Source organism: Pongo pygmaeus, chromosome 11 (genome assembly GCF_028885625.2).
Source record: "Pongo pygmaeus isolate AG05252 chromosome 11, NHGRI_mPonPyg2-v2.0_pri, whole genome shotgun sequence".
In the NCBI taxonomy this organism is placed as follows: Eukaryota; Metazoa; Chordata; class Mammalia; order Primates; family Hominidae; genus Pongo; species Pongo pygmaeus.
This window is the reverse complement of record NC_072384.2, coordinates 97,153,615-97,179,213: the sequence shown is the minus strand read 5'-3', so window position 1 is coordinate 97,179,213 and position 25,599 is coordinate 97,153,615. Positions and strand designations below refer to the sequence as shown.

The 25,599-nt window shown below is 40.6% G+C and overlaps 1 protein-coding gene across 8 annotated transcripts in view; it reads left to right on the top strand.

Moving 5' to 3' along the window:
* The window catches only part of ANKRD44 (ankyrin repeat domain 44), a 380,176-nt gene that overhangs the window by 205,378 nt on the left and 149,199 nt on the right, over positions 1–25,599 (top strand). For all 8 annotated transcript variants that reach the window (XM_063647786.1, XM_063647782.1, XM_054479048.2 and 5 more), the window contains exon 3: positions 20,322–20,400. In XM_063647786.1, coding sequence (XP_063503856.1) covers positions 20,322–20,400 — 79 coding nt within the window. The remainder of the gene's footprint in view (positions 1–20,321; positions 20,401–25,599) is intronic.

Sequence of the window (25,599 nt, the reverse complement as noted above, 5' to 3'; positions counted from 1 at the left end):
GAAGACAGTCATGCAGTTAACAAGTATTTTTTCAGTTTCTTCCACTTGCCCAGCCATGGGAGGTGAAGCAACCAAGTATAGTTCATGCTTATTAGAGAATGTTTGTAAATTAAGACACATAAGAAGTCTTGAATTATTTAAAAACATCACCTGGATGTAGATTTCCCAAAACCCCTGCTCTTAGATGCATTCTGGTGGGCTTCATTGACAAAGTAACTACACAGTATTTTCTTTAAGTGTAGAAATTATTCTTGATTTGGGTTCTGGGAAGTCTTCGATGATTGGAAGATACCCATCTAAGATAGATGGTCTAGCCCTTAGATAAGACCCTTGATGTAAGGTATGTAGATTCTAAAAAGGTGACTATAGGCATCTTAGGAAGTGTGCCAGATGATCCACTGGGGGCAATGAAATATCTACTTCAATCTGTTTTTAAAAAATTAAAATGTATATTTTATGTGTATCTTATTGCATATTAAATATGATAATATAGTGGTGTGTATATGAAGTTTATGAATGACTAAATAAAAATGTATGTGCTCAAAAAACCTTTCTTTTGGCTGACTGGTGGCAGGCGCTGCTGAAAGGCAAATGTCTTATTTCTACCTTATAGCTAAAGCTTTTCAAACTTTGATGTGCATACACATCACCTGAGGAAGCTTGATTTTTCTCAGCATAGTACAAGAGTGACTGGAATTTGGGAAAATGATTCACACAGTCTAAACTCAGACTGATTTATAAACAAAAATACCACATATATTAATTTCTATTAGCTTAAAAACTAGACCTGTCACTTATGTATGTTATGCTTTTATTCTTGGACAAAGTAATTTCTCTCAGGACACTATATATCACATAAGAATTGACTTGATGAATCTTGAAAAGAACATTTTTGGTTCCTAAATGGTACTTGCAAGAAGTCAATACAGCCTAGTGATAGGTTATTCTAGGATACAGCATAGAATAGTGGCTAAGAGTGTGAGCACTGGTGGCCAGAGTGCCTGGTTCCAAGTGTGGCTCTGCTGTCTACCAGCTGTTATATGACCTTGGGTTAGGTAATTAATCTCTCCGTGCCTCTATTTCCTCATCTGTAAAATGGGGATATCCTAGTTCCTACCCATTCTGAGCATAATCCATGAAAAATGCTTAGAGCAGGTTCTGGCATATGTTTAAAACAATCATTGTCAGTGATTCTTCTTCTCTATTCTAGGAATATTTCTTTCTAAAGAATTTACTTTTTGTCTAAAATCAGCAAACTTTAGATTCTGTAGCCATATCCTTATCACATAACATGCTCTTTTCAATATTCCGCACTTTCATTTGGTGCCTTTGTCATTTAAGTATCTTAAGGGCTTATAGAACAGGGATCCTTACTCATTCATCTTTGTATCCCTAGAACCTATCACAATGCTTGGCTCTCAAAAGCTGCCCATAACAGTTTATGGCATTACATGTCCTTCAGAGCATGTCTTTGGATTGCAGTTTATTGGGTCCAAATTGTGTTGCTTTTGGCCAAAGGCATAAGCATACTTAGAAAGAAAAGTACAGATCCTGCTTGCCAACTCAAAAGCTTTCAGAATCCAGGAGGCAGTGCCATTGTGTAAAAACTTTAGATTTTACAAACCTCTGTAACAGTCAAGCAAAATCTGCAGGCAGATTTAGGGTTCAACTTTTAAGTTCTGGTATAGATTAAAACAGGATATTGGAACTTACAAATATATGTTTGTTCCCTCTACTAAAGTATAAACTTAAGGGCAAGAACAGTGTCATTTCTCTTTGTCTAAACTTGCCTGGAATCTCTATGTTCATTGTAAAAATTATTAGAAAATCCTTCTGTTCATGTCATAAAATGAGTCAAATCATTTACATTATCACTATGTAAATGATTTTGGACTAAAAGAAGTCCAAGTTTAAAAGCTACAACATACAAATAGATGCTCATAGTTACTATTAAACATTTCTTTCATTGCTTAGGTCTTAGGGTAAATGGTTCCTGATGCTATATATGCCAACATCATATCTCATCAGTAATGCTTCTACAAATTGTATTTTGTGGCGTTTGCTCCCAGGAAAACTCCAGCAGTTGACTAACTTATCCATCATCTTCTAGACATGGAACAGCATTTTCTGAGCATCTCTAGTGCTGAGTGCCTCTTACATTTGGCCTTCTGGTTCCCAATCTCTATTCCTAGCTGCTTACAGGTACTTGATCACAGATAACCTGAGATCAGAGACACTTCTTGTGACCCACTCACTGTGGTCGTGCTTACTCGACCTTTCTGTCACCCCAGAAATTACAAGTGGCTGTGCCAAGGATTAGATTTTGTTCACTAAAGATGACAGGGTTGTCCGGTCAGTTCCTCTGTCAGGTGACACCTCCCACGGAGTCTGGCACGTTCCATTTTGTTCCTCTGATCCTGAGCATCTCCAGTCATGGGACCTGTTAGAGATCATGTTTACCTGGCCCTTGGACATATTCTCCTTCCTCTTGTTCCGATGGTGCCATCTCGTTTACTCTGGAATTTGCTCAGTCTTTCGAATTCAGCCAGCCAGCCAGAAGGGGCGTGTTGAGGAAAGGGTGAAAACATGGGTTAAATCCTAACCGGCAACATTTGCTGAGTGCTAACCATGTGATAGGAACTGTGCCAAGTGCTTTTTAAGCATCATTGCATTCCATCTCACACATCTTCAGGAGGTAGGGAGGATGATTCTATTAGCCCCATTTTACAGACAAATAAACAGTAGTTTAGAGGAGGATCTAGTAACTTGCCTAAGGTTATATGGCTCCAAGTGGCAGGGGCCAGGGTTTGAACCCAGTTCTTCCGCCTCCAGGGCCCACTAGGATGTACTGCCATCCTCAGAGATGGCTAAAAACCAAGGTAGAATAAACTAAATTAAAAAAAACCAAAAAACAAACCCCCCCCCCCAAAACCCAGGGAACACAGAGGAAGGGAAAACCACTTCTGAGAGGCATTGCTGGGAATGCATGGAGGAGGCTGAGGGTTGGGCTGCAGAAGATGAGGAGGCGGCAGGCCCAAATGAGCGGAGGCCTGGTGGCGAGAAAGCGGACGTCCGGGGCAGGAGGGGCCCGCGACCTGAGGCCCGGGGCAGGGGTTGGGGCGCGGGAACCCCGCAGCAGCAGGGGAGGGGGCTCACCGCGCATGCTCCCGGCTCCGAGCGGCCGCGAAGCCCGTCTTTGTTTCTTTCCCACCCAGGAGCCGCTGCGGTGGGGGAAGGGCTCTTCTGAGCGCTGCTCTTCAGCTGGGGGAAGGGTGCGACCTGCCCGACCCCGCAGTGTGGCCGCCCCCAGAGAACAGTGGGGCGCCTCAGAGGGAAAGGGCTTCCGCTACCAGGCCCCGCCAGGGAACTCCAGGGACCCCGCAGCTGCGCCTCCCGCCCCTCCCCACACCTTTGACCTTGTGCTGCCGGAGAGGGGTCAAGAACCGCAGGCACCAAGGTGTCTTGCTACCCAGAGGCAGCCGGCGGTGTCAGAGGCCAGGCCTCCCGGCACCCGAGTAATGTAGAAAGCGCCCACTCAGCCAGATGGGAATAAAGGAGCCTCGCCCCCCGGGAATGGAACTTCCCCACCAACTCTGGTTCTAGCCCAGCGACAGGGCTGGACCAGGATTGGGCCTGCAGCACACCGCAGCCTCTTAGGAAAGTCCATCCTTCTGGGAAATTCTTGAGGGGTTGAGAAGAGTAAGGACGCCACGTGACCCGGCTTCCTTTTCTTTTTGTACTTCCTGAAGCACTCGGATGGATCCACTCCCCCACTGTAATCTCTTAAACCCTCACCTTTTAAGAAATAGCGTTGACCGGGCGCGGAGCCTCATGCCTGTAATTCCAGCACTTTGGGAGGCCGAGGCGGGCGGATTACCTGAAGTCAGGAGTTCCAGACTAGCCTGCCCAGCATGGTGAAAACCTGTCTGTACTGAATATACAAAAATTAGCCGGACGTGGTGTCGTGCGCCTGTAGTCCCAGCTACTCGGGAGCAGGAGAATCGCTTGAACCCGGGAGGTGGAGGTTGCAGTGAGCCGCTGCACTCCAGCCTGGTGTTAAACTTTTGCTCCCCAGTCCTCCCTCCGAGCACTGGGCCTGCCCTGGCCTGTTAAAGATCACCAGCCCACTTCTTCCACTTTCCATGACTGTTCCAACATCTAGATTTCCTATGCCTGGAAATGTTCCACACTAGTAGTTTCATTTTAATGGGAGCCTCTAATTTTTTCATGGGCATGTTGGGGCTAGCCAGAGACTACTAAGTAAATGTCCCACATCTTTAAAAAACTCAGTGCTGGTTTCCTGTTCAACAAGCCTCTTGGCCTCCCAGGAACTGGCACTGTGGGACTGGTTGTGGACATAGTGTCACTCTCTAAGGACTATTGCAGGTTGAAGTCTCACAGAAACTAGAACTGCACAGCAGGCAGCCCTCATAGGAGGGGACACGGGTGAGCATCGTTGCTGTGGAATGCTAACCCAGCCTCATAGCTTCTTGGTACCACCTTAGCAAGCCTGTTTTTCTCACCCACTGGGTAAGTCAGGTTCAAGTCATGGCTCTGATTTAGAACAACAGAATTGATAGGAAGCCTGAAGGGCTGAGGGTTCTGAGATGGTCAAACAGCTTTGAAACAAGGCCAAGCCCTGCCTGTGATGGACTGAGGTGGTTGCTATCTTCACTCAAGGTTAGGGTAGATGAGAACCACAAAAAAAAAAACCACGCCATTGATTCCATCCAGACCCTAGTAGACAACCGGTTCTCTGTCTCACCACAGAAACCTGCAGGCCGCCCTCATATAGGCAGACCCTTTTCTTATTGTGGCATAGGCTTTGATAAAAAGTTTAAGATGCATTAAGACTTCTTTCTATTCCTGCAAGACATATGTTGAGCACTGACTGTATGCCAGATGTGTTTTTAGGTTGATACAGAGATGAATAAGACTGTTTCTGCCCTGTACCCATAGCCCAGTTAGGGGCAGGCAGAAAAAGGAAAGCAGGCAGTTAGATGTGATGGTGCTGTCCGGAAGCCTATAGCATGGAGGAGGGGGTGCAGGGTGGAGAAGCAGAAGAGGTTTCAGAGGAAAGGACACTTGAGCTTAGTGTGAAAAGACTTTCGAGTGACCCAAAAATCTTAAATTAGAGGCTCCCTATTTTGTGGCTTTAAAATAAAACATTGTTCTTATGTCTAATGTCCTTGGTTCTCAAGAGGGAGTTGTTTTGTGCCGCATTTCAAAACATCATACTTCTACATTTCCGTCTATCTGAGACTCGCCTTTTGGACAGGAAGGCACCACTGCCAGCAGTCTTGGCTTTGGTGGGAAGAAGGTAGAAAGAGCTCATCAGGTTCATAGAGGAGGAAATACCAATTCTGAGAAATAAAATGGTTCATAAGAGGTAGACCAAAGGTCATAGAGCTCTGTTGGTTTTGTTCAGTGGCATTCAGGGAATGAAGCCTCAATGTCTTGTCACATTTAGGGTGGGAAGAGAAAATCATGTCGGAACAGCTGTGCTTAAAACATAAGCATATCATCTTGGGGGTGAAGTTGGGGAATGATCTAAGATTAGCATTGACTTAAGGACTATAGAGAGGGAAATGCCACATACCAGAACACACTGTGGGCTAAGACATTTAGTCAGATGGATCACAAATAGTAATGGGGTCTTCTGGGGACTTCAAGACTGAGTATGAAGCACGCCAATGACTAGGGGCTGGTGGAAAGAAGGTGGGTGATAGAGGAGCAGACCCTCCAAGCCACGAGACCGTAGCATGGTGTGAGCTAACTTTCCCTATCTAGAGGAAGTGGAAGTCTGATGTGCTAGAGAGATATGCCTGGATCTGTTCCATTTTGAGGTCAGATTGCCCAGAGAGGGACACAAAGTTTTCCAATCTAGAGTAGGCAGGAGGTGATGCCCCAGGATCCTCAGCTGATTGAACCCCGTGTCCTCTAGTCATTATTTTATAATTCAATGGAAAAAAAATCAGTTTTTCACAATTTGATATGTAGACCACTTTCAGAAATACATATGGTAAGCAAGATACATTTAAATTAAAAATTATTCACTTCCATGAACACATAAACACAACAGAGAAAAGATAGTAATTGCAAGCAAGCAAACCATCCAAATATATATTAGTGTTTAATCCATCCATGGAATGCAATATCCCTGTGTCCTCTCTGGTGTTCAGTATGTGAGTATTTTAGATTTTTGTAGGAGAAGACTCTATTCTTGCATTCTTTATTCTCTCAGAGGCAAGATTTTTCAAGTGTGGATTCTAGGGGCTCTTAGCCCATGTGAAAAAATACTAGTTAGTCCTGAAATACAAAGCAATTTAAAGTTGCTTTAAACTTTAAATTTTTCCCTTTAAAAGGGAAAAACATCCCCTACAGTCCAAGTTTATGAAGGCTAAATGCATCCCTAGGGACCGTTTTTTTGATGGATGTGCTCAAGTATGTGTAGGTTTATTTGACATTGCCCTGGAGGTAGAGATGCATCTCCCATATCCCTTATCTTCAAAAAGTGCTGTTATGTAGCCATCTCCCAGTTCTGGGAGCACTCGTGTCAATCTGTAATGAAGGGGCTTGGAAGCCTGCCATTTTGAGGTCTAGCCTCACTAAGCAGAATACTCCATTAGGAATCTTTGTAGTGTGTTTGGTTTCCTGTCCCACTGGCTCAATTTAGAAAGGGCATAGAAGAATATGTCCTTTTTTTGTTGCTATAGAAAGCGACCCCCTGGTTATCTGCCTGAGGACCTGTAATGAGTCTGTGGTGGATTTACTTCTAATTAAGTTACTAAGAAGGGGCTTCTATTGATAACATAGGAGTCTTGGTCTGCAGAATTTTCTTGACAAGTGTCAGAAAGATTTGGTGAGGATGTTCTGGCTTGGGGTTGCCTTATTTGAAGGTTTTCAGCTTTGGGTGAGGAGAGAAAGGGTACAACATCCAAACCCCCAGGGAAGCTCCCATCTGTCCAGGTTTTAACCAGATCTGACTCTGCTCAGATATTGAGACTGGATGGGAAAGGAGGCCTTCAGGGCAGCAGGGATATATTCTGAGCAGGGAGTGAGAGTCGCTGATATATAGGTGTTTTAGGGGGTTCTACCAGGGGAAGAGACTGCTGCGGGTCCTATGAGATTAAGGATAAAGAATGGAAGGCCTGACTCTAGAGTCTGAGAGAGGCTTCAGTTACCTTTGGGTTGGGATAAGACAGGCTACAATGGCCAGGATACAAGATGCAATGGTTGACTACTTCATGGAGGGGAGAGGAGGCAGTCAAGCACTGCTATTGGCTGGCTGTGGACAGAGTAAATGCTTCTACTTGTAAACAAATATAATTTCTTGCCAGTAAACTTGTTCCCCCCAGGATCTGTCTGCATCTCCTGATTTTCCTCTATAGTCATCAAGGAGAACTAAAAAAATTGGGATAAGCCACAAAGATGTCATTGATAATAGTAGTAATAGGAGCTAATATTTATTGGACATCTAATCTGTGCCTGCATGTAGGTAATCCTATTTTTCATTTTACAATGAAAAAGAAAAATGAGTAATCAGGTTGATTTATTTACTCAAAGTCACACAGCTCACACATGGCAGAGGAGGGATTGAAAGTTGGGTCATTCTGACTCCAGAGTTTGTTTTTTTATAATGAAAGTGCATGTGTATGTGTGTGCGTGTGCATGTGTGTATGTGTGTGTGTGTGTCTATCATATAGGCCACCTGATAAGAAAGATTAGATAAGAAAGAAAGATTTGGGTAGAACCAAAGGCCTCCAAAATGCTGTGAGGAGGATAAAGCAAGTTCTTTCTTAGAGAGGAATTCTTAACGGTTAGTTAATGCCTTACAGAGTGGTGTTGAGAGAGCAGAGGATGTGGAGTCAGGAAATCCAGGGTCACCAAATATTGGTGTGTGACTTTGGGCGAGTCACTTAACTCTGAGTCAACCTTAATTCCTGTCCTGTAAAATGAGGACAGTAATACCTACTTGATCAGTCTGTCTGGATTTTCTTAAGAATCAGCTGATGCACTGTATAGAACAGTACTTGGCAACTTTATGAAGCATTAGACAAATTACAATTTTGCCATGTTTAATCATAAATGTAATGTTTTGTCATTTTCAAAGAAACGCACTCACATATCAATTATTCAGAACCTACTACAAGGTATTGAAGGCTTTGGACAGGAAATAATGTCCAGTGCTTTACTATTTGTGATTACTTAAGAAAAGCTTTTGCTAGAGCAGACCTGTATTTTTCTTAATAGGAAAGTCTTTTATTATTTACAAGAGGAATTTTATTTTCTTGTTTGTAAACTGCAAGTCTTGAAACACAGTCAAACGAAGTAGAAAGTGAGGAGTGCCCATAAAATTATTCACCCAGAGATAATTAGTGTTAACATCTTAGTGTCTGGTGCTGATCTGATATCTTAGGGCCAGAAAACTGCATTGGTGATTTTTATTATGAGTATTACACGTAAGCTCTGTTTCTAAAATATCCGCCTAGAGGTTGAAAAAAACTTAGAAAGAACTACTAATCATTTCTGTTAAAATGGTTTTCTGTGGACCACAGAAACTGTTCTATATATAAGCTTTTGCTTTTAATTCCAGGGAGTGGAAAGGAAGAAGGGGGAACCCCATAGCTAGGAGTTATTGTTATATCCAGAGCAGATGCCTTTGAGCATCTCCTTTCATTGCACAGTTTCTTTCTGTTTAACTTTTTCTAACACCGTGTGTGTGTGTGTGTGTGTGTGTGTGTTTGCTCTTTGCTGACGGGTGTGTTTAATCTAGCATTAGTCTACTATAATAGAATGTCCCCTGCCTGGAGTCAAGAAAGCAAGATTCTTTCAGGCTTCATAAAGGCAGGGACCCTGTCCCTTGAAGGCTGCTGCATCTTCAGGTCTGAGCACGGTGCTTGGCATATGGTGGATCCCCAGTAAATGTTTTTGTCTATTGTATGAATGAAAGATTCCACCATTGCCATCAAGAGCTGTGTGACCTTTAGCCAATCGATTAAACTCTCCGGATGTCTCTGATGCCCTTCCAGTTTAAGTTTAAATATTTTGTAATTCTAGCTTCCTCTCCTGTGATTTTGATCCTGACACTGTATGTTCATTTATCTGATGACAAATTTTCACCATTGCTAGCCCCTTACAGGGGTGAAAAACTAGCAGCTGCCTTCTTTTTACCCTTTCATCAATAGGAGATAGTTTCCCAGATGATTATGTTATTTTTTTAGTTGTCTGCCTCTCATTAATCTATGTTTGTTCAATAAATTGGTTAATGAATTAATTAAAAGAGACAGTGAGCCTGTGGTGGGGCCCTAACTGAAACTAGACTTCTCACCTCACTGGTTAGAGCAGTTCCAATCTGTGGGTTTCCTTAAATACACTTAGCAGTAAAACATTCCCACCATGTGTTCAAGAATTATGGCTTGAATGGAAAACTTTTCAATAAATGCGTTAAGTTTAAAGACACTCCTTAATATGCTTGGGGTCATGCACAGAACAATTGTGAACTTTATTAGCTTTTAGGCTGCGGGGGAAGGTGGTACTCCAAAGACCTGCTTCGGTTTTCATCAGAAGCTCCTGATGATTATCTTGGCAGTGGGTGGATGTATATTCCTGTTTCGCTGGCACCAAAGCACAGCGTCTTGGCCAGTTTTTCATTCTGTGGGACTTAAGGACCAGAACCCTTTCCCATGTTCTGTTTCCACTGGCTCTCAAGAAATATTCCTGGCCAAGTGATATCAGGGCCTTACAAATAGTTGGTACTTCATCAACTTTCCCCAGCAGAGACCCTTTAAAAGGGCTTCTGTCACTTGGGAATGTCTGGGCACAGTGGTAAGATCCCAAGGGTCCTATGTGTCCGGTGCTGCCATGTTGCAGTGTATCCAAAGGTTAGGCATAAACCATTTACCTTCCCACTTGTACTTAATTTTCTAGATTTATTTTCTACATCCTTACTCAGTACACATTTGTCAAAGGTTTCATTTAGGAAACAAAAAAACCTAAGAGATTTTGAAGAGGAATCTTGGTTGTGCCTTTTTTTTTTGACAGAGTCTCACTCTGTCGGCCAGGCTGGAGTGCAGTGGCACGATCTCAGCTCACTGCAACCTCTGCCTGTCGGGCTCAAGCAATTCTCCTGCCTCAGCCTCCTGAGTAGCTGGGATTGCAGGCGTGTGCCACCACGCCAAGCTAATTTTTTTTGTATTTTTAGTAGAGAGGGAGGTTCACCATGTTGGCCAGGCTGGTCTCGAACTTCTGACCTCAGGTGATCCACCTACCTTGGCCTCCCAAAATGCTGGGATTACAGGCATGAGCCACCGCGCCTGGCTGGTTGTGCCTATTTTTAAAGCCTGTAGATTTTAATCCAACAGGCCATTCTTTTGTAAGAACTTCACTTTTACATCCACACATGACCAGGGCATAACATGAACTGCCTCTAAATTAACCCACTATTGGTTAATTCGATTTTGCTATTTCTTTTCTTCTATTAACTGAATAAATTTTGTTGCTTAGGGATATTTTTAACTTTTAAATATGCTCTTTTTTACTTTACATAAGAGTGAGAATGTGTTTTATTTGCCTGCTTGTGTATTTATGAAACCGCTTTATTGAAATATAATTGACATACAATAAACTACCCATATTTAAAGTGTACAGTTTGTGAAGTTTTGACATATGAAACCTTTACCATGATTGAGATAATGAACATATACAGTGCTCCAAAAGCTTCCTTGTTCCCCTTTCAAATCCCTCCCTGCTACCCCTCCCAGTCTCTCCCTTAGGCCCCTCAGGCAACTGCTGATCTGCTTTCTGTCACTGTGTGTTAGTTTGCATTTTCTAGAATTTTATGTAAGTGGATTTATATAATATGTACTTTTTTTTTGCCCGACTTGTTTCACTCACACAATTATTTTGATTCATCCATGTTGTGACATATATCCATAGTTTATTCCTTTTAATTGCTGAGTAGTGTTCCATTATGTGGAAATAAGTTTGTCCATTCATCTTTTGATGGAAACTTGGATTACTTCTAGTTTTTGGTATTACAAATAAAGCTGTTAGGAATACTTATGTGCAAGTCTCTGTATGGACATATGCTTTCATTTCTTTCGGGTAAATACCCAAGGGTAGGATACCTAGCTTATACGGTAGGTGTATGTTTAAGTTTTTAAGAAATTGCCAAACTGTTTTTCAAAGTGACTATATCATTTCCCACTCCTACTAGCAGTGCCTGAATGTTATAGTTCCTCCACATCTTCACCAACACTTGGTTTCATTAGTCCTTTTAATTTTAGCAATTTTAATAAGTATGTAATATGGCTTTAATTTGCCTTTCTCTAATGACTGATGACGGTGAGCATTGTTTTTTTGTTTTTGTTTTTGTTGTTTTTTTGTTTTTTTGAGAGGGAGTCTCGCTCTGTCACCCAGACTGGAGTGCAGTGGTGTGATCTCCGCTCGCTGCAAGCTCCGCCTCCCGGGTTCACTCCATTCTCCTGCCTCAGCCTCCTGAGTAGCTGGGATTACAGGTGCCTGACACCACGCCCAGCTAATTTTTTGTATTTTTAGTAGAGACGGGGTTTCACCATGTTAGCCAGGATGGTCTTGATCTCCTGACCTCGTGATCCGCCTGCCTTGGCCTCCCAAAGTGCTGGGATTACAGGTGTGAGCCACCACACCCGGCCCGGTGAGCATTGTTTTATATGCTTATTTGCTATCTGTATATCTTTGGTGAAATATCGTTCAAATCTTTTGCCTACTTTTTAATTGGATTGTTTGCTTTCATAGTTATTGAGGGTTGTTTTGTAGGTTCTAGATAGAAGTCCTTTATCCAATATATGCTTTACAAATATGTTCCCCCAGTCTGTGGCTTATCTTCATTCTCTTACCAGTGTGTTTCAAAGAGTGGACATTATTCATTTGGATAAAATTCCATTTACCAATTTATCCTTTTATGGGTTTTGCTTTGATGTCATATCTAAGAAATCTTTGCCTAACCCAAGGTGAAAAGATCTTGCCCATGTTTCCTTTAGACATTTTATAATTTTAAGTTTTACATTTAGTTCTGTGATCCATTTCAATTTAATTTTTGTTTAGGGTTCAAGGTATGGCCCAAAGTTTAATATCTCACTGTTCTAGGACCATTTGTTGACAAGGCTATTCTTTCACCAGAGTTTTCTTTGCACCAATACCATATTGTTTTGATTACTGTAACTTTATAATAAGCTCTAAAATCAGGTAATGTTAGTTCTCCAATTTTATTCTTCTTGCCTGCTTGTACTTTTTTACATACAAGCCTTTTGCCCTTGGGTCTAGAGTATTTAGGGCAAGCATGCTAATTATAATGGAGAATAACTTTCATTGTATTTACCAAGGCTTGTAACCATCCAAAAGCCAGCAAGAGTGTGAACAATGGAATCAGATCTGGTTTTGAATCTTGGTTGTACCACTTACTAGCTTTGTGACTCTGGACAAGTTACTCGTCACCTCAAAATCTCAGGTTCCTCAACAGTGAAATGGGGATGCTCATATTTACCTCACAGTATTGTTTTAAGGATCAAATTTGAAAATATAAAATCTCTGATACAATTTTTGCTCAATATACGTTATTTGATTTTTAGAAATTAGTGCAATAAAATATCCAGTGTCTAGTTATGTAAGGGAGATAAACGTGTCTTTGGCATTCTCATTTTTCTTATTTTATCATCATTTTAATTCTTGTGAGTGATTCTTACTTCGTTTCAGGAGTTAGATATCATATTGAGAGTATAACTTATAATTTGAACATGTTTAGAGATAGAAAATATATCTATATTTTCTATATGAGAAATATATATCCATGTTACATTCAAATGGATGGGTTACAATACCAACAGAGTGTGATGGTTGAATACAATTGTGTGGTGGTGGGAGCATGTTGGGACAGAGATTTTCTGTCACCTTTGAGGCATGGGAGGCTCCATGCAAGGAAAATTCAGCTTTATGAGACAATGCATGCATTAGGGATGAATAAGGACTGTAAATCTAAATTTTTCTCTTGTGGTAACTTGGGGAAAACATTGATTCATTTCTGTTGTGTCTAGGTGAATACATAACTTGAATTTTCATTGAAAGTTGAATTAAACAATATAAAAAACTCCACACACAAGGAAAAGACTAATAACTGAATTTAACAATAGGTAAAGATACATATAGGCAGTTCGCAGTTGAAAAAACCAGAATATATCATGTCAGGCGTAACATACTGGCAAGGAGTAAGAAAGCCAGTAGCATCAGATATTGGCGAGGATGTTAGGAAAAGGAACTGATATGTAACTGGTGGGAGTGTAAATTGGTAAAACTATTAATACTTTGAAAGTTATTAGTGATACCTAATACAGTTGAATGTGTGTGTGTACCCTAATCCAGGGCTTCCTTTTTTGGGTATCTACTTCAGAGAAATTCTCACATGTATGCACAGAGAGACATGTACAAAGATGTACACTGCAACACCGTTTGTAATAGTGGTTTGAAGAATTAAAAACAACCTAATCCCTTTCCTCCTTCCCACTTTCTCTCTCTCTCTCCCTCCCCTACCTTTCTCTCTTACAGACACAAACACACACATACAAACACATACTTCAAATTATTTTCAGAACAATTTGCATTTCTGAAGATGGCACTTTTACCCCTAAAGGTATTTTTTTAAACTAGAGTTCTGAAGGAGACATAGAAAAATGTTAACATGTTTGTTTTTGCTGGGGGGCACATATGGGACTATTACTTTCTATATTTCTGTGTATTTATGAGATGTTAAAAATTGAAAGTAAACATGAAAAATTTCAAAAGACGCATGACATTTGTTTTCTGTCTTTCTCTTTCCTTTCTTCTTTAACCTTCTTTTAATTCCCCACCTTAAGACCAAGCATTCTTCCCATTTTGTGTCTTGTTTGGCTCCTGTCCTCATGTAATTTGAAATACCTCCAAGATACCTGTTATGTGTATGTGTTCAGAGTTTCTTTAGACATCTTCTTGCCTCTAGTGATCTCTGTTCAATATCACATTAAGGTAGTTGGGCCTAGGTTGTCAGTTATCTCCCAGCTTCTTTAATTTTAGTGGGAATTTGGAAGTTTGGATTGATAATTGGAACCCTCCTCCTCCTCCGCCTTCTTCCTCTTCCTCTTCTTCCTCTTCTTCTTCTTCTTTCTTTCTTCATTTTTTTTTTTGGGGGGGGGCAGGGTCTTGCTCTGTCACCCAGAGCAAGATGGTGCAGTGGAGTGCAATGGTGTGATCACAGTTCACCGCAGCCTTGACCTCTTGACCTTCTGGGCTCAAGCAATCCTCCTACCTCAGCCTCCCAAGTATCTGGGACCACAGGCACATGCTACCATGCCCAGCTAATTTTAAAAAATTACTTTTAATAGAGACGAGGTCTCCTGGTCTCAATTTCCTGGGCTTAAGCCATCCACCTGCCTCAGCCTCCCAAAGTGCTGGGATTGCATGCATGAGCCACCATATCCAGCCCAAACTTCTGTATTTCATAGACTTGTTTTCTTAATATTGTTCCATCTTTCTGTCTTGGTATGTAAGATATTCATATATAGGGTGGAATGTTTGTTTTGGTGTATGACAGATACTTAGAATGCAGATTAGATCATGTACTTCTAGCTGAGAATTTCCAAAGCATGTAAGAATTCTTAATCTGCAAAACAGGCGTAGGGTGCCCCTCAGTCTGCCTGTCTACACAGTATTTTTAGCTACCAGAATGGCCTCTCTGCCCATGTCAAACTCACTTTGCATGTACATACTTCAAGTTCCCTATTTTCTTTTATCTGCTTCTTCTTTGGTAAACAGACAACTCAACTTCCTCTGCCTGATCTCTCTGAGACTTACTGCAAATTTAGCTCAGACCCCTGCTGGCTGTGTGTATCTGGCTATTTGTAGAATGGGAGGGTTTACCGTCCTTCCTTCTGGAGGAACCTGGGTCTTCTCATTTCTCATGCATCTGAATCTGTCTGCAAAGGACTATGTGGAATTAGAGCTACTGGGTGATGAAAAAAGACCTTCCTTTTTGTGATGTTTGGACAATCTTTAAAAACTATGCTGATGAGCCATTTCAGTGTGTGTTAATCTTGCTGCACCTGCTTTTGGGTTATTTTCCCCACTTATATTCATGGGTGTTATAAAGGCCTATGTAACTATTCAACTATTGGTCATCACAGAGAGTCCCCTTGGGCAAAAGATGGAAATGAATGCAAATAATGCACTTAGCTCGGCCACTATAGGTTAATGCTGCTCTGGTCCTGCCCTGGTACTGGATGCCAATTTTGATCCAGGAGCTACCCCTGAGCCAGCCTGTAAGATAGAGGCTAGGCTCTCTGACTGACCCAGAAGGCTGGCCCTTGAGGGCTTCCAAGATTCCCAGAGAAGCTGGAGCCAATAGGACCTTTAGGGAGTCCTAGGCAAGATGTGTTTAATTCCCAATTCAGAAGAGATTTTTTTTTTTCTTGTCAGTTAAGACTTACTGCCCAGGCCAGTTCAGATATGGATGGGTTTGGGGGACGTATTCACCGAGATATTTTTGTCTCATTGCATTTGATACGTTCACAAATCATTTAACATCATGGATATCACTATTTGCCACTTCCCTGCTATTGTTTTTATTCTAATATCCTACATTTAGAAACTGATCAGTGGACTGCAAGTTTCTTTACGGTGAGAGGGCTAGATATTTTAAATTTTGTATCCCTAATGTGTACCACAATGTCTGGCATATAATAGATTCTAAATAAATATCTATGTCTAGATAATATGGCTGAATAAATGATTGTAAAACATAGCCCAAAGTTCCTGTGCTTATTTTTCCTTTCTCCTCCCCTTTCTTTTTTTATTCTTTGAGTTTTGATCCCTCTTAGACCAAAATTTTAGATGCTATCTAGCATCATGTTTTGGTACTGCTTTCCATAATACTTGCTTCATTATCTCTTCCTCCAAATTTTGTTTGTTTTTCAAAAATAGTGGGGGTTTTCCCCCTTATGCTTTGTCCTTTGTGTCTTAAGTTATTTTAAATGTCATTCCTGTTCTCCATCTCATTCTTCTGTGATCTCAAATTCTTGCTGGTTCTTCAGTCTGCTGACTCTTGCTTATGGTGAACATTTCCACGTGAGTCTTATGGCTTAGGCTTGTGAGTTCATTTTCAATGGAGATTTAATCTGTGGGTGTCCCAAGTTGACTGGATTGAGGGCATATCTATCCAGCTAGGTTTTGTTTCTTCTTCTAGGGACCCTAGGGGTATCATTGATCTAAAACCCTTTTTTTTTTTTTTTTTTGCATATTTTCAACTTGAAAGTTCCTGGATTAAAAAAAAAAAGTAAATTCCTAGACTATACAGGCAATGTGAATTCAAAGCTCTAAACCACATGAGGGCAGACTCTGGGGATGTGAATGCTCAGTGGAAACATTTTTATTCCCCTACCAAGAACCCGGGACAAGGCATCCTTTGCCATCTGCCTACGTGAGTGTTTGTCACTGTTTTTTTCCAAGTCCACTATTTCACCTCAGGAGTCTTTCTTCAAGGCCACTTCAAGGGTCTTTCTTTGCTTGGAGGTCGCAGTTCTAGTTCTCTGCCTTATCTCCCACTGCCTGCAAGTGTTAAGCCCCAAGCCCCTGGTGTATTGACCTATCCCTGCACTCTAAGTTCATGTGCTTGCAGCTTTGGTTCTCTATTTACCCTCCATTTCTGTCTCCTTTCTATTTAATTTCTTCTCAGTTCATTTAAAATGATGTTTACTGTATGTTCGTCACATTTTCCTCCTGATTTCTTAGGGATCGTAGTAGAAAGGTTTTTAGACTATCATACGAACTTCTAAGATGTTCTTGCTTTCATTTTTATTTATTTATTTTTTTGAGATGGAGGCTCGCTCTGTCTCCCCGGCTGGAGTGCAGTGGCGCGATCTTGGCTCGCTGCAAGCTCCGCCTCCTGGGTTCATGCCATTCTCCTGCCTCAGCCTCCCGAGTAGCTGGGACTACAGGCGCCCACCACCATGCCCGGCTAATTTTTTGTATTTTTAGTAGAGATGGGGTTTCACCTTGTTAGCCAGGATGGTCTCAATCTCCTGAACTTGTGATCCACCCACCTCAGCCTCCCAAAGTGCTGGGATTACAGGTGTGAGCCACCGTGCCCAGCCCACTTTCATTTTTATAAAGAAAAAAGTTTCAGGTTGGGAGCCAGGACACCTAATTCTTTGGCATCAGTTTGCTGTGTTGGGTTAAGTCATACAAACTGTCCTAGGCTCAGATTCTTTATCTTTTAAATGGTAATAATGAGACTTAAGAACACAGTTGTAAAAGGTGTGACTCCCCTGATAGGAATGTTTTGAGATGGAGTAGTAGAATAGTTGGGCAGGTATTTGGAAAAAATAAAAATAAAAGCACTTCATAATAACCAGCTAGATTTGTTTCTTCTTCTAGACACCCTAAGGATGTCATTGGGCTAGAACCCATTTTAACCAGTATTATTACTACTATTCTCTTTTCTCCAGAACCTTCGCCCTCCTTCTATTATTGCATCTCCTACTCTATTAGTTTAGCTCATGGCAAAGTAGAGTGGCCTTCTATCTAGGCAGAGGACATAGTGCTACCTCCTGGCTGATTTCTCTCTATCCAGCATGGTGATTACTGTGGCTCGGTCATTCACGCTTTGACTCATGATCAGGTGTTCCTTGTTAGAAGAGAAGACGTTAGCAACCCTTGGTCAATAGTGGAAATGCACTATTATGTTGGTTAAGGTCTTAATAGCACTTGTGATTGTTTCTATGATTCTGCTGCTTTGGAGAACTAAAGGAGTACTGCCTGAATACAAGTTTTCTCTGCAGTTACCTGTCTGTGCCGTGTCACTAAAGCAGAGTATCAATTCGCATAGTTGTTCTGGAAACTACCAGAAACCTTTAAGCACAAATTAACAGGAACACTGGGATTCATCATCAAGAATTTTTACAGTATTCATGCAACACACCCTTTTTATGTTATAGAAACTTTGGTTTGAACAAGCTGTGTCATAAAAGGGGCCACAGAATCAGCAAAACCAGTCATATCATGACAGGCCAACCAGATTTGCAAGGTAGGGAGGGATGTTGGAGTTTTCTTAGCTTTTTATTTGAGGCCAAGATCTCAAATAGAGTTGCCTTTGCTTCAGGTCAAATGAAGTCATAATTTGGGTTGGAATAGTCCCTGTTTAAATCACTTAGGCAGGGTTTAATTTGTTGAACCAAACCCTGAAACCAATTCAGTTCACAAAAGAACATGTAATTACATAGCTTTTATCCAAAAATCCCAGTAGAAAATTTTAAGTAGATATAGCGAGGATTCAAAGGGAACATGAGGCTAAAATGGAAAATGCATCTAGGGTTATCAATAGAAATAGAAAACATTTGTAAAAATCTGTTCTCAGCTTATATAGTTCATTGCACAAATTAATACACTTGATTCTCAAATAAGCTAACATGATTTCAAATACTGAATCTTTATTTTCAAAGATAGGGTGATATATCTATAACAAGGTTGATTGTAGTCATATATCGTACTGAATTTTCCAATGCATACCATTATTTTATAGTTGCGTGACTGCCCTATTTTCACTTTTCCATAGTAATTGCCTGCAGCCATACATAGACAACATGAGTTTCCAGTGAATCCAAGCTCCTTTTTGTCTACTTAATGGTAGTGCATTCTTTATAGAACCTACTTACCAGATTTTCTAACAAATAGACAGGTTTGAAGATCAATTCTTGTTGTGTCCCCTGCCTGCCATCTGTTTTAGATATTAGTGAGTCATGAAATGCCTAAAAGCAATAATCTGTGAGAGACAGAGGAAGAGCAGAGGGTCTGGATTGTCAGAAAATGGAATAATATTCTTGGGCTAATCAAGGGTTGTTAGATGTATTGTGTAATCAAATTAGGAAAGGAATAATGATTAAAATCAACAGCGAATCCAAGAAACTTGAAACTAACATACATGCTAGTTTTAGGAGAAACCTTAAGACAGCAGATGGGCTTTGGTTACCATTGCTATGGAGGAGTCAATAGAAGTTAGTGGAAGAAACCATACATGTAGACTAGTTAGTTCAGCCAATTTATGCTGAGCACCAAGTATGCTGCTACTATGGGGATAAAGAAGAGTGAGGCCGGTTCTTTACTCCAGGAAGTTTTCAGTCCTGGAGAAAAGATATCACACAACTCTCTATGCCAATGACAATAATGGGCTTCGTATGGAGCACTGCTGTGCACTTATCTCCTGCTTGCCTAGGGCTTTATTTACTTATATGATCTTTAGTCCTCTTATCAGTCCTCTAAGGTAGATTTTATTATCGCCAATTTACAGATGAGGAAGCAATGCTTTTTTCCCTTGCATGTTACCATGCTGCCTTTCAGCACAATCTGTTCAATGTCTTGCCAAAGATACAGACTGAAGTCTGCTGGGTGAAGGTCAGATCTTGACTGTGCTATATACCTGTGGAATCTTGAGGAAATTTTAAAATTTGAGCTACAGTCTTCTTATCTATAAAACAGAGATAATATCAACCTTAGCTCTCAGCCTTAATGTCAGCATCCTCAGAAAGGCCTCACTGACCACTCTTATTCCCATCTCCTGAATCACTTAATCCCATACCGTGTTTTATCTGAAGTAATCTCATGTGTATCTAGTATACTATTGTCTAGTATACTATTGTCAGCCTTCCCACTTGAATGTGAGTTTCATGAGGGCAGGGACCAGGCCTGTTGTAATCATCCTTCTGTCCCCAGAATTTGGTTTCTGGCATAGAGTAAGCATTCAGTAAGTATTTCATGAATCGGCAGTGGTCCAAACAACAATTAACAAGCATAGAAAGGAGAAAATGACCACAGTTATGTTTAATGTTTAATGTTTAATGTCCTTGTGAACCATTCCACTATGTTTCCTTAGAAAGAAAATAAGTCATTGAAAGCTTTGAACTATATTGCTATGGTAGGTTAGTTTTGTTTTTTTTTTTTTTTTAACCATCCTGAAGGTTTGGAAATACTGTAAGTTGAAATTCATCATCCAGGGCATAATGGTCCATCTTTGACCTCAGCTGGGCTTCAGTAAAAGGAGCAAGTGGGCAAATACCAAGCACAGACACAGAAAATGGAATCCTTTGTTATGTGTAACTATAGGGTATGTTGAGAGAAAATGCATAACCAGAAATTACTCGAATGTTTGGTGTTCACACTCTTCCACATGCATTACCACAGACTGAGTGACATGTCTTACTATGTCTACAAAAGGGACCTCCAGCTGCCACTGACCTGTTGTATGTCTTTGACGTGTATTTCAGGATTCTGAGAAACGAACCCCTCTTCACGTGGCCGCATTTCTGGGAGATGCAGAGATCATTGAACTCCTGATTTTGTCAGGTAAATAACTGCTACACTCAAAAGTCAATTGCAAATAAAAATTTAAATAGCCAATTTACTTGATTGACTACTACAGTGAACCCAAGCAAAATTCCTTTGTTATGTTCATGGAAGTTTATGTGATAGGCAATTTTGTCTTTACACAAAGAAAAATGCAAGAAGTTGTTCTTACTGAAAAACGACTTCTCCAGTAACATTTTTATCTTGCTTTGAAAGTCTGATTCCTGGCTGTCTAGTCAGGCCCAGCATTGTAGATGAATTCAGTACGTTTGGATATATTTTGATTTTTTTATTATAAAAAAGGAAATAAAACTAGTTTAAAGTCTATATGAACATACACCTATACACACTATGTATAGTGAGTATATATACACACTACATAAACATCCTAAACACTATGTATAGCATGTATACACTATATATGCTATATATATACATGCTATATAAACACTATGTATAGCATGTATGCACTATATATGCTATTATATATGCACACTGTATGTATGCCATATATATATATGCACACCCTAGATTTATATGCCAACTAAATGTGTTTGTATATTTATATATGTTTAAGTTGGGCTGCAAAACAATACTGTTATACTTATGGATACATGACTATGACTATGTGATGAAAGCGTAAAAACATGGAAGGCAAGGAACCATATTGATTTCTGGATAGTGGTTACCTCTAAGTAGGCAGGTTGAGTAAAAAATGTCTTCAGGGAAGGCTATAAAAGAACTACTACAACTCTCTGTAAAACATTTTATGTTTAAAAAATTGGAAGGGAGTATAGCAAACATTTAAATCTGATTTGTGTTTATACTGGTCTTTGTGATACTATTGTCTTTATTTTTCAATGTATTTTACATATTTCATCAGATTTAAAAATGCCAGTGGTTTAATTTTTGGAAACCTGTGTGCTCAGTATATCTCACCAAACAGGTTTCCAAAACCATTATGTGCTTTCTCCCTTGAGTGTTTACTAGACAAATCCTGGAATGAATTGAGCAGGTGCAGATGTCTCACTGTAGATTATTCACAGACAAGCTGTCTTTCTTCTTCCTCCTTCATGTTTGGGAGATTAACATCTAGAGGAAGTGCCCCTGCCTACAGACTAGTCAAAAGGCCTATAGTAAGGTTTCGCCTTTGTTTGCAGTAAGGAAAGGGGAACTGTAGCATCTTAAAGTAAGCTCTGCAGAGGTAGGAGCTGAGACATGCATTCAAGCAGATGTGGTGAACACTGTGGACAAGAAACAAGAATTGTGCTGTGATGCATAAGCAACATGGCCCTTATTTTGTTGTGTTCATGTTCTTGAGGTGGATTTCCCCAGGAAACAAGTGTTCTGTGCCTCAAAACACGTGTGCCCCACGCTCCTGATGGTCACATGGAGCTTAGGTTAGATTTCACATGGCATTTCTTGTGCTTTTGAGAATAGGCCTTTCTTCCAACAAATCTAAAGATGTCCCAGGGCCGTGTTCCAAACACATGTGTATTGTTTGGTGTTGGCACAGACTAAGGGCCAGTGCACACCTGGCTGGTTGCCCTGGCAGTTGCAATTTGGCCCGTGGAAAATTGTAGGCAGAATCAGTGGTGGTATAAAATAAAGAACTTTGTGGTATGACGTCTATTGGTCCCCATCAGCTATACCTGCCTCTTTTTTATTTTGTATTTTATTTTATTTTTTTATTTATTTATTTTTGAGATGGAGTCTTGCTCTGTAGCCCAGGCTGGAGTGCAGTGGCGTGATCTTGGCTCACTGCAACCTCCGCCTCTTGGGTTCAAGCGATTCTCCTGCCTCAGCCTCCCGAGTAGCTGGGACCACAGGCGCATGCCACCACGCCTGGCTAATTTTTTGTATTTTTAGTAGAGACGGAGTTTTCCCATGTTAGCCAGGATAGTCTCGATCTCCTGACCTTGTGATCCGCCTGCCTTGGCCTCCCAAAGTGCTGGGATTACAGGTGTGAGCCACCATGCCCAGCCCACCCACCTCTTAAATGTTGTATTAATAGACCTCTCAGAGTCTCAGAGGAATGTTTCATGAATGTACAAATTCAGAACTTTGTCTTATATGCCAACTTTGTGTTGTTGTTGTTGTTTCTACATCTGAAAGGGAAGATTTTAATTCTGCAGCATGAAGTCAACCCAATCCCTTTTTTTTCTTGTATCTGGGGCCAGTGATTGTTTTACAAACATGGTTTCACATCACCTTCACATGGGCATAGAATCCACCAGCCTCTCTTCAACTCTGGCTGATTTAGTAGAGCTGGGAGAAGCTGTTGCATATATTTTAATCTATTCACTTGTTTGGTCTTGGAATTTCTGAGTTCTTAATCTCTTTAGCATAATTTTGGTTCAATGTGCTATGGAAAATTTCCTCCTCCCTCTCATCAAACGAGGAAGACTTAGGGCATGGGGAGCATTGGGAAAGTTTTCTTTTTTAGCAATTTTATTTACCTGTGGAAGCTGAGGCAAGCTCTTGGAATTCACATGACTTTTATTTTCCCAAAAAGTCCTTTACTCAATTTATATATTAAGTTCCTAATATTGCAAGAGCATGATGATTTTGTCTCTGAGCTTGTATCTGGCAGCTGACCCTTTAGGGCATCCAACCAAACTGTTTCCTAATTTAATAATGAATGAGGTGCTAATGATTACCATGTTGGACAAATAATTTGGCCTTGCCATAACAGCCCACTATAGCTGTGTTCTCCATTGTTGTATTAACCTACAGAGCATGGTGTAACCCAAGCTTGCTAAATTCCTGCTGGCATTATCTCCTGTTAGCCAGGTGGATAGAACCCTGAATGCCTCTGAGCAGACAGGGAAGACAAGGTCTTGGCGAAGAATTCAGGCCTTGCAAATTTCACTTTCTTAACAACTGCCAGTCCAGGGTCTGGCTTTATTTCCCTCCTGACTCTAGCTTCTGTTTGGGAACTGGCCGAATCTGGATTAAGTCAGAGAAATCAGTGAGAACCAATCAGTGGCTAAGAGTTAAGATACTGGGGTTGAGATATAGGAAGCAGAGTGCACAGAAAAAGGACCACAGTAGAAATATCTTACAAAGGCTAGGTGTGGTGGCTCAAGCCTATAATCCCAACACTTTGGGAGGCTGAGGTGGGAGGATCACTTGAGGTCAGGAGTTTGAGACCAGCCTGGCCACCATGATGAAACCCATCTCTAGTAAAATTACAAAAATTAGCTGAACGTGGTAGCGGGTGCCTGTAATCCCAGCTACTCAGGAGGCTGAGGCAGGAGAATCGCTTGAGCCTGGGAGGCGGAGGTGGCAGTGAGCTGAGATTGCACCACTGTACTCCAGCCTGGGTGACAGAGTAAGACTCCATTTAAAAAAAAAAAAAAAGATACTACAGAGAAAACTTTGAGGACAAGTAAGGATTATAGGGTTCTGGGTTGAAAGAAGAAAACTGGAAGTACTCTCTAATACGGGAGTGTTTGTGAGGCATAACTACTAAGTAAAATTTATTAGAATTTATTTTTTAAATTTTAATTTAATTTACTTTTTTTTTTTAAGATGGGATCTTGCTAGGTTGATCAGGCTGGTCTCGAACTCCTGGCCTCAAGTGATCCTCCCATCTTGGCCTCTTGAAGTGCTGGGATTACAGACATGAGCCACCACATCTGGCCATAGAATTTATGCAACCCAACAAGTGGTAGTCCTGCAAAATTATTTCCAAAAATTTTCAAAATGTGCTTCTTACTCTCAATGCAAATTATTTCCAGAGCTGGGGGCACATCATTCTTTTGATTCCTTATGCATAACAAAAATATTCATCCTTTGAGGAAGAATTTGACATTTTTTATCTGGTGAAAGAGGGGTGATTAAACCAGGCAATGCTGATTTTGGCCTACAAATGTGGTGCAATTATAAAGTAATAAGCCATTTTCTGATGGGTGTGTAAATTGGCCATAAAGGCAACTCCAAGGAGAGTTTGTTAAATGTTTTGAGCAATTGCCATGTTCATGGAATTATCATACCCTCTTCTATGGTAATTGTTTTGAAGCGCTCCTGTGCTGTATGATTTGGTTTGTTAAAAAAAAATCAATAGCAAGCTGATTTCGTTATATTATAATCATATTTTTATGACCTTTCATGTTTACTTCAACAATTAAAAGCCAAACTTCAGTTAAGTTAAGCTTGGGAAGAAATAATTCTCTTTGGCTTGTGAGATTTTTCAGTCACACTCAGTCCTCCCTTATCACACCACTTCTGTTTTCTTTATTCTACTTCTTTCTAGATGACATGGCTTACAGAACAGAAATATTGCCCCTGGAAAAGATGCCCAGAGTTCACTTCACCCCTGATCTCTATGAAAATAAAATTAAGAGGTAACAGGGATAAGATGAAGAACATCCTTAGTTTGTAATTACAGATCATGTCTGATGGATTGGGCCTTTGTTTCTGAAGAATCAGTATACCCTAGTGCTTATTTTCATGTTTAAGCTTTAACATGTCCTTGGGTAAAAAAGCATTTGCCTTTAAATCATTAGACATGCAGACTGTGTCCTTCGGTGCACAATGGTGCCTGACAGGCAGGTAAATAATGTGAAGCTTCCTTTAGAAAAAATCAGCTATAAATATTCAATTCATAGCCAAAACCATCTGACATCTCCCTCTGACATGTAAACAAGACTCTTGAAAGTGTTCAGAGGAAGAGGATGAGGAAGCCGGCAGCAAGAGATGTCACTGATGAAATGCTTCTTGCGTCTCCATTCAGATAACTCTGCTTCTGTTATAATAATTTTTGTTATGGGGGAGAGGAGGTTTTCCTGGCAGCTGCCTATTCAACCTCCATGAGAAAGAGAAGTGGAGGAATGGAGGACGTAAACACTGACTGAAAGAAGCCATTGCCTACATTTCTAATCACCTTGAAATTTCTCAAGGGACTCTGAAGCTACACACGAACAATGCTGGTGTCGTTACACCCCGGGTGTGTGTCACTGTATGAGGTTCAGCATGCGTGGGATCATTTTTCTCCTTGAAAGAGTTTTAATATTGAAAGCCAAATTTGGATCTGCATAAAACTAAAAATTTTCAGAATGTGGTATAATAATAATAATGATAAAAGTGTATAAATATAAATAAGAAAAAACAGAAAAATGGGAGAAATATGTAAAGAATATGAACAAGTAATTCTCAGAAAATGAATTATAAATGGCTAGTAATCAAACATATTAG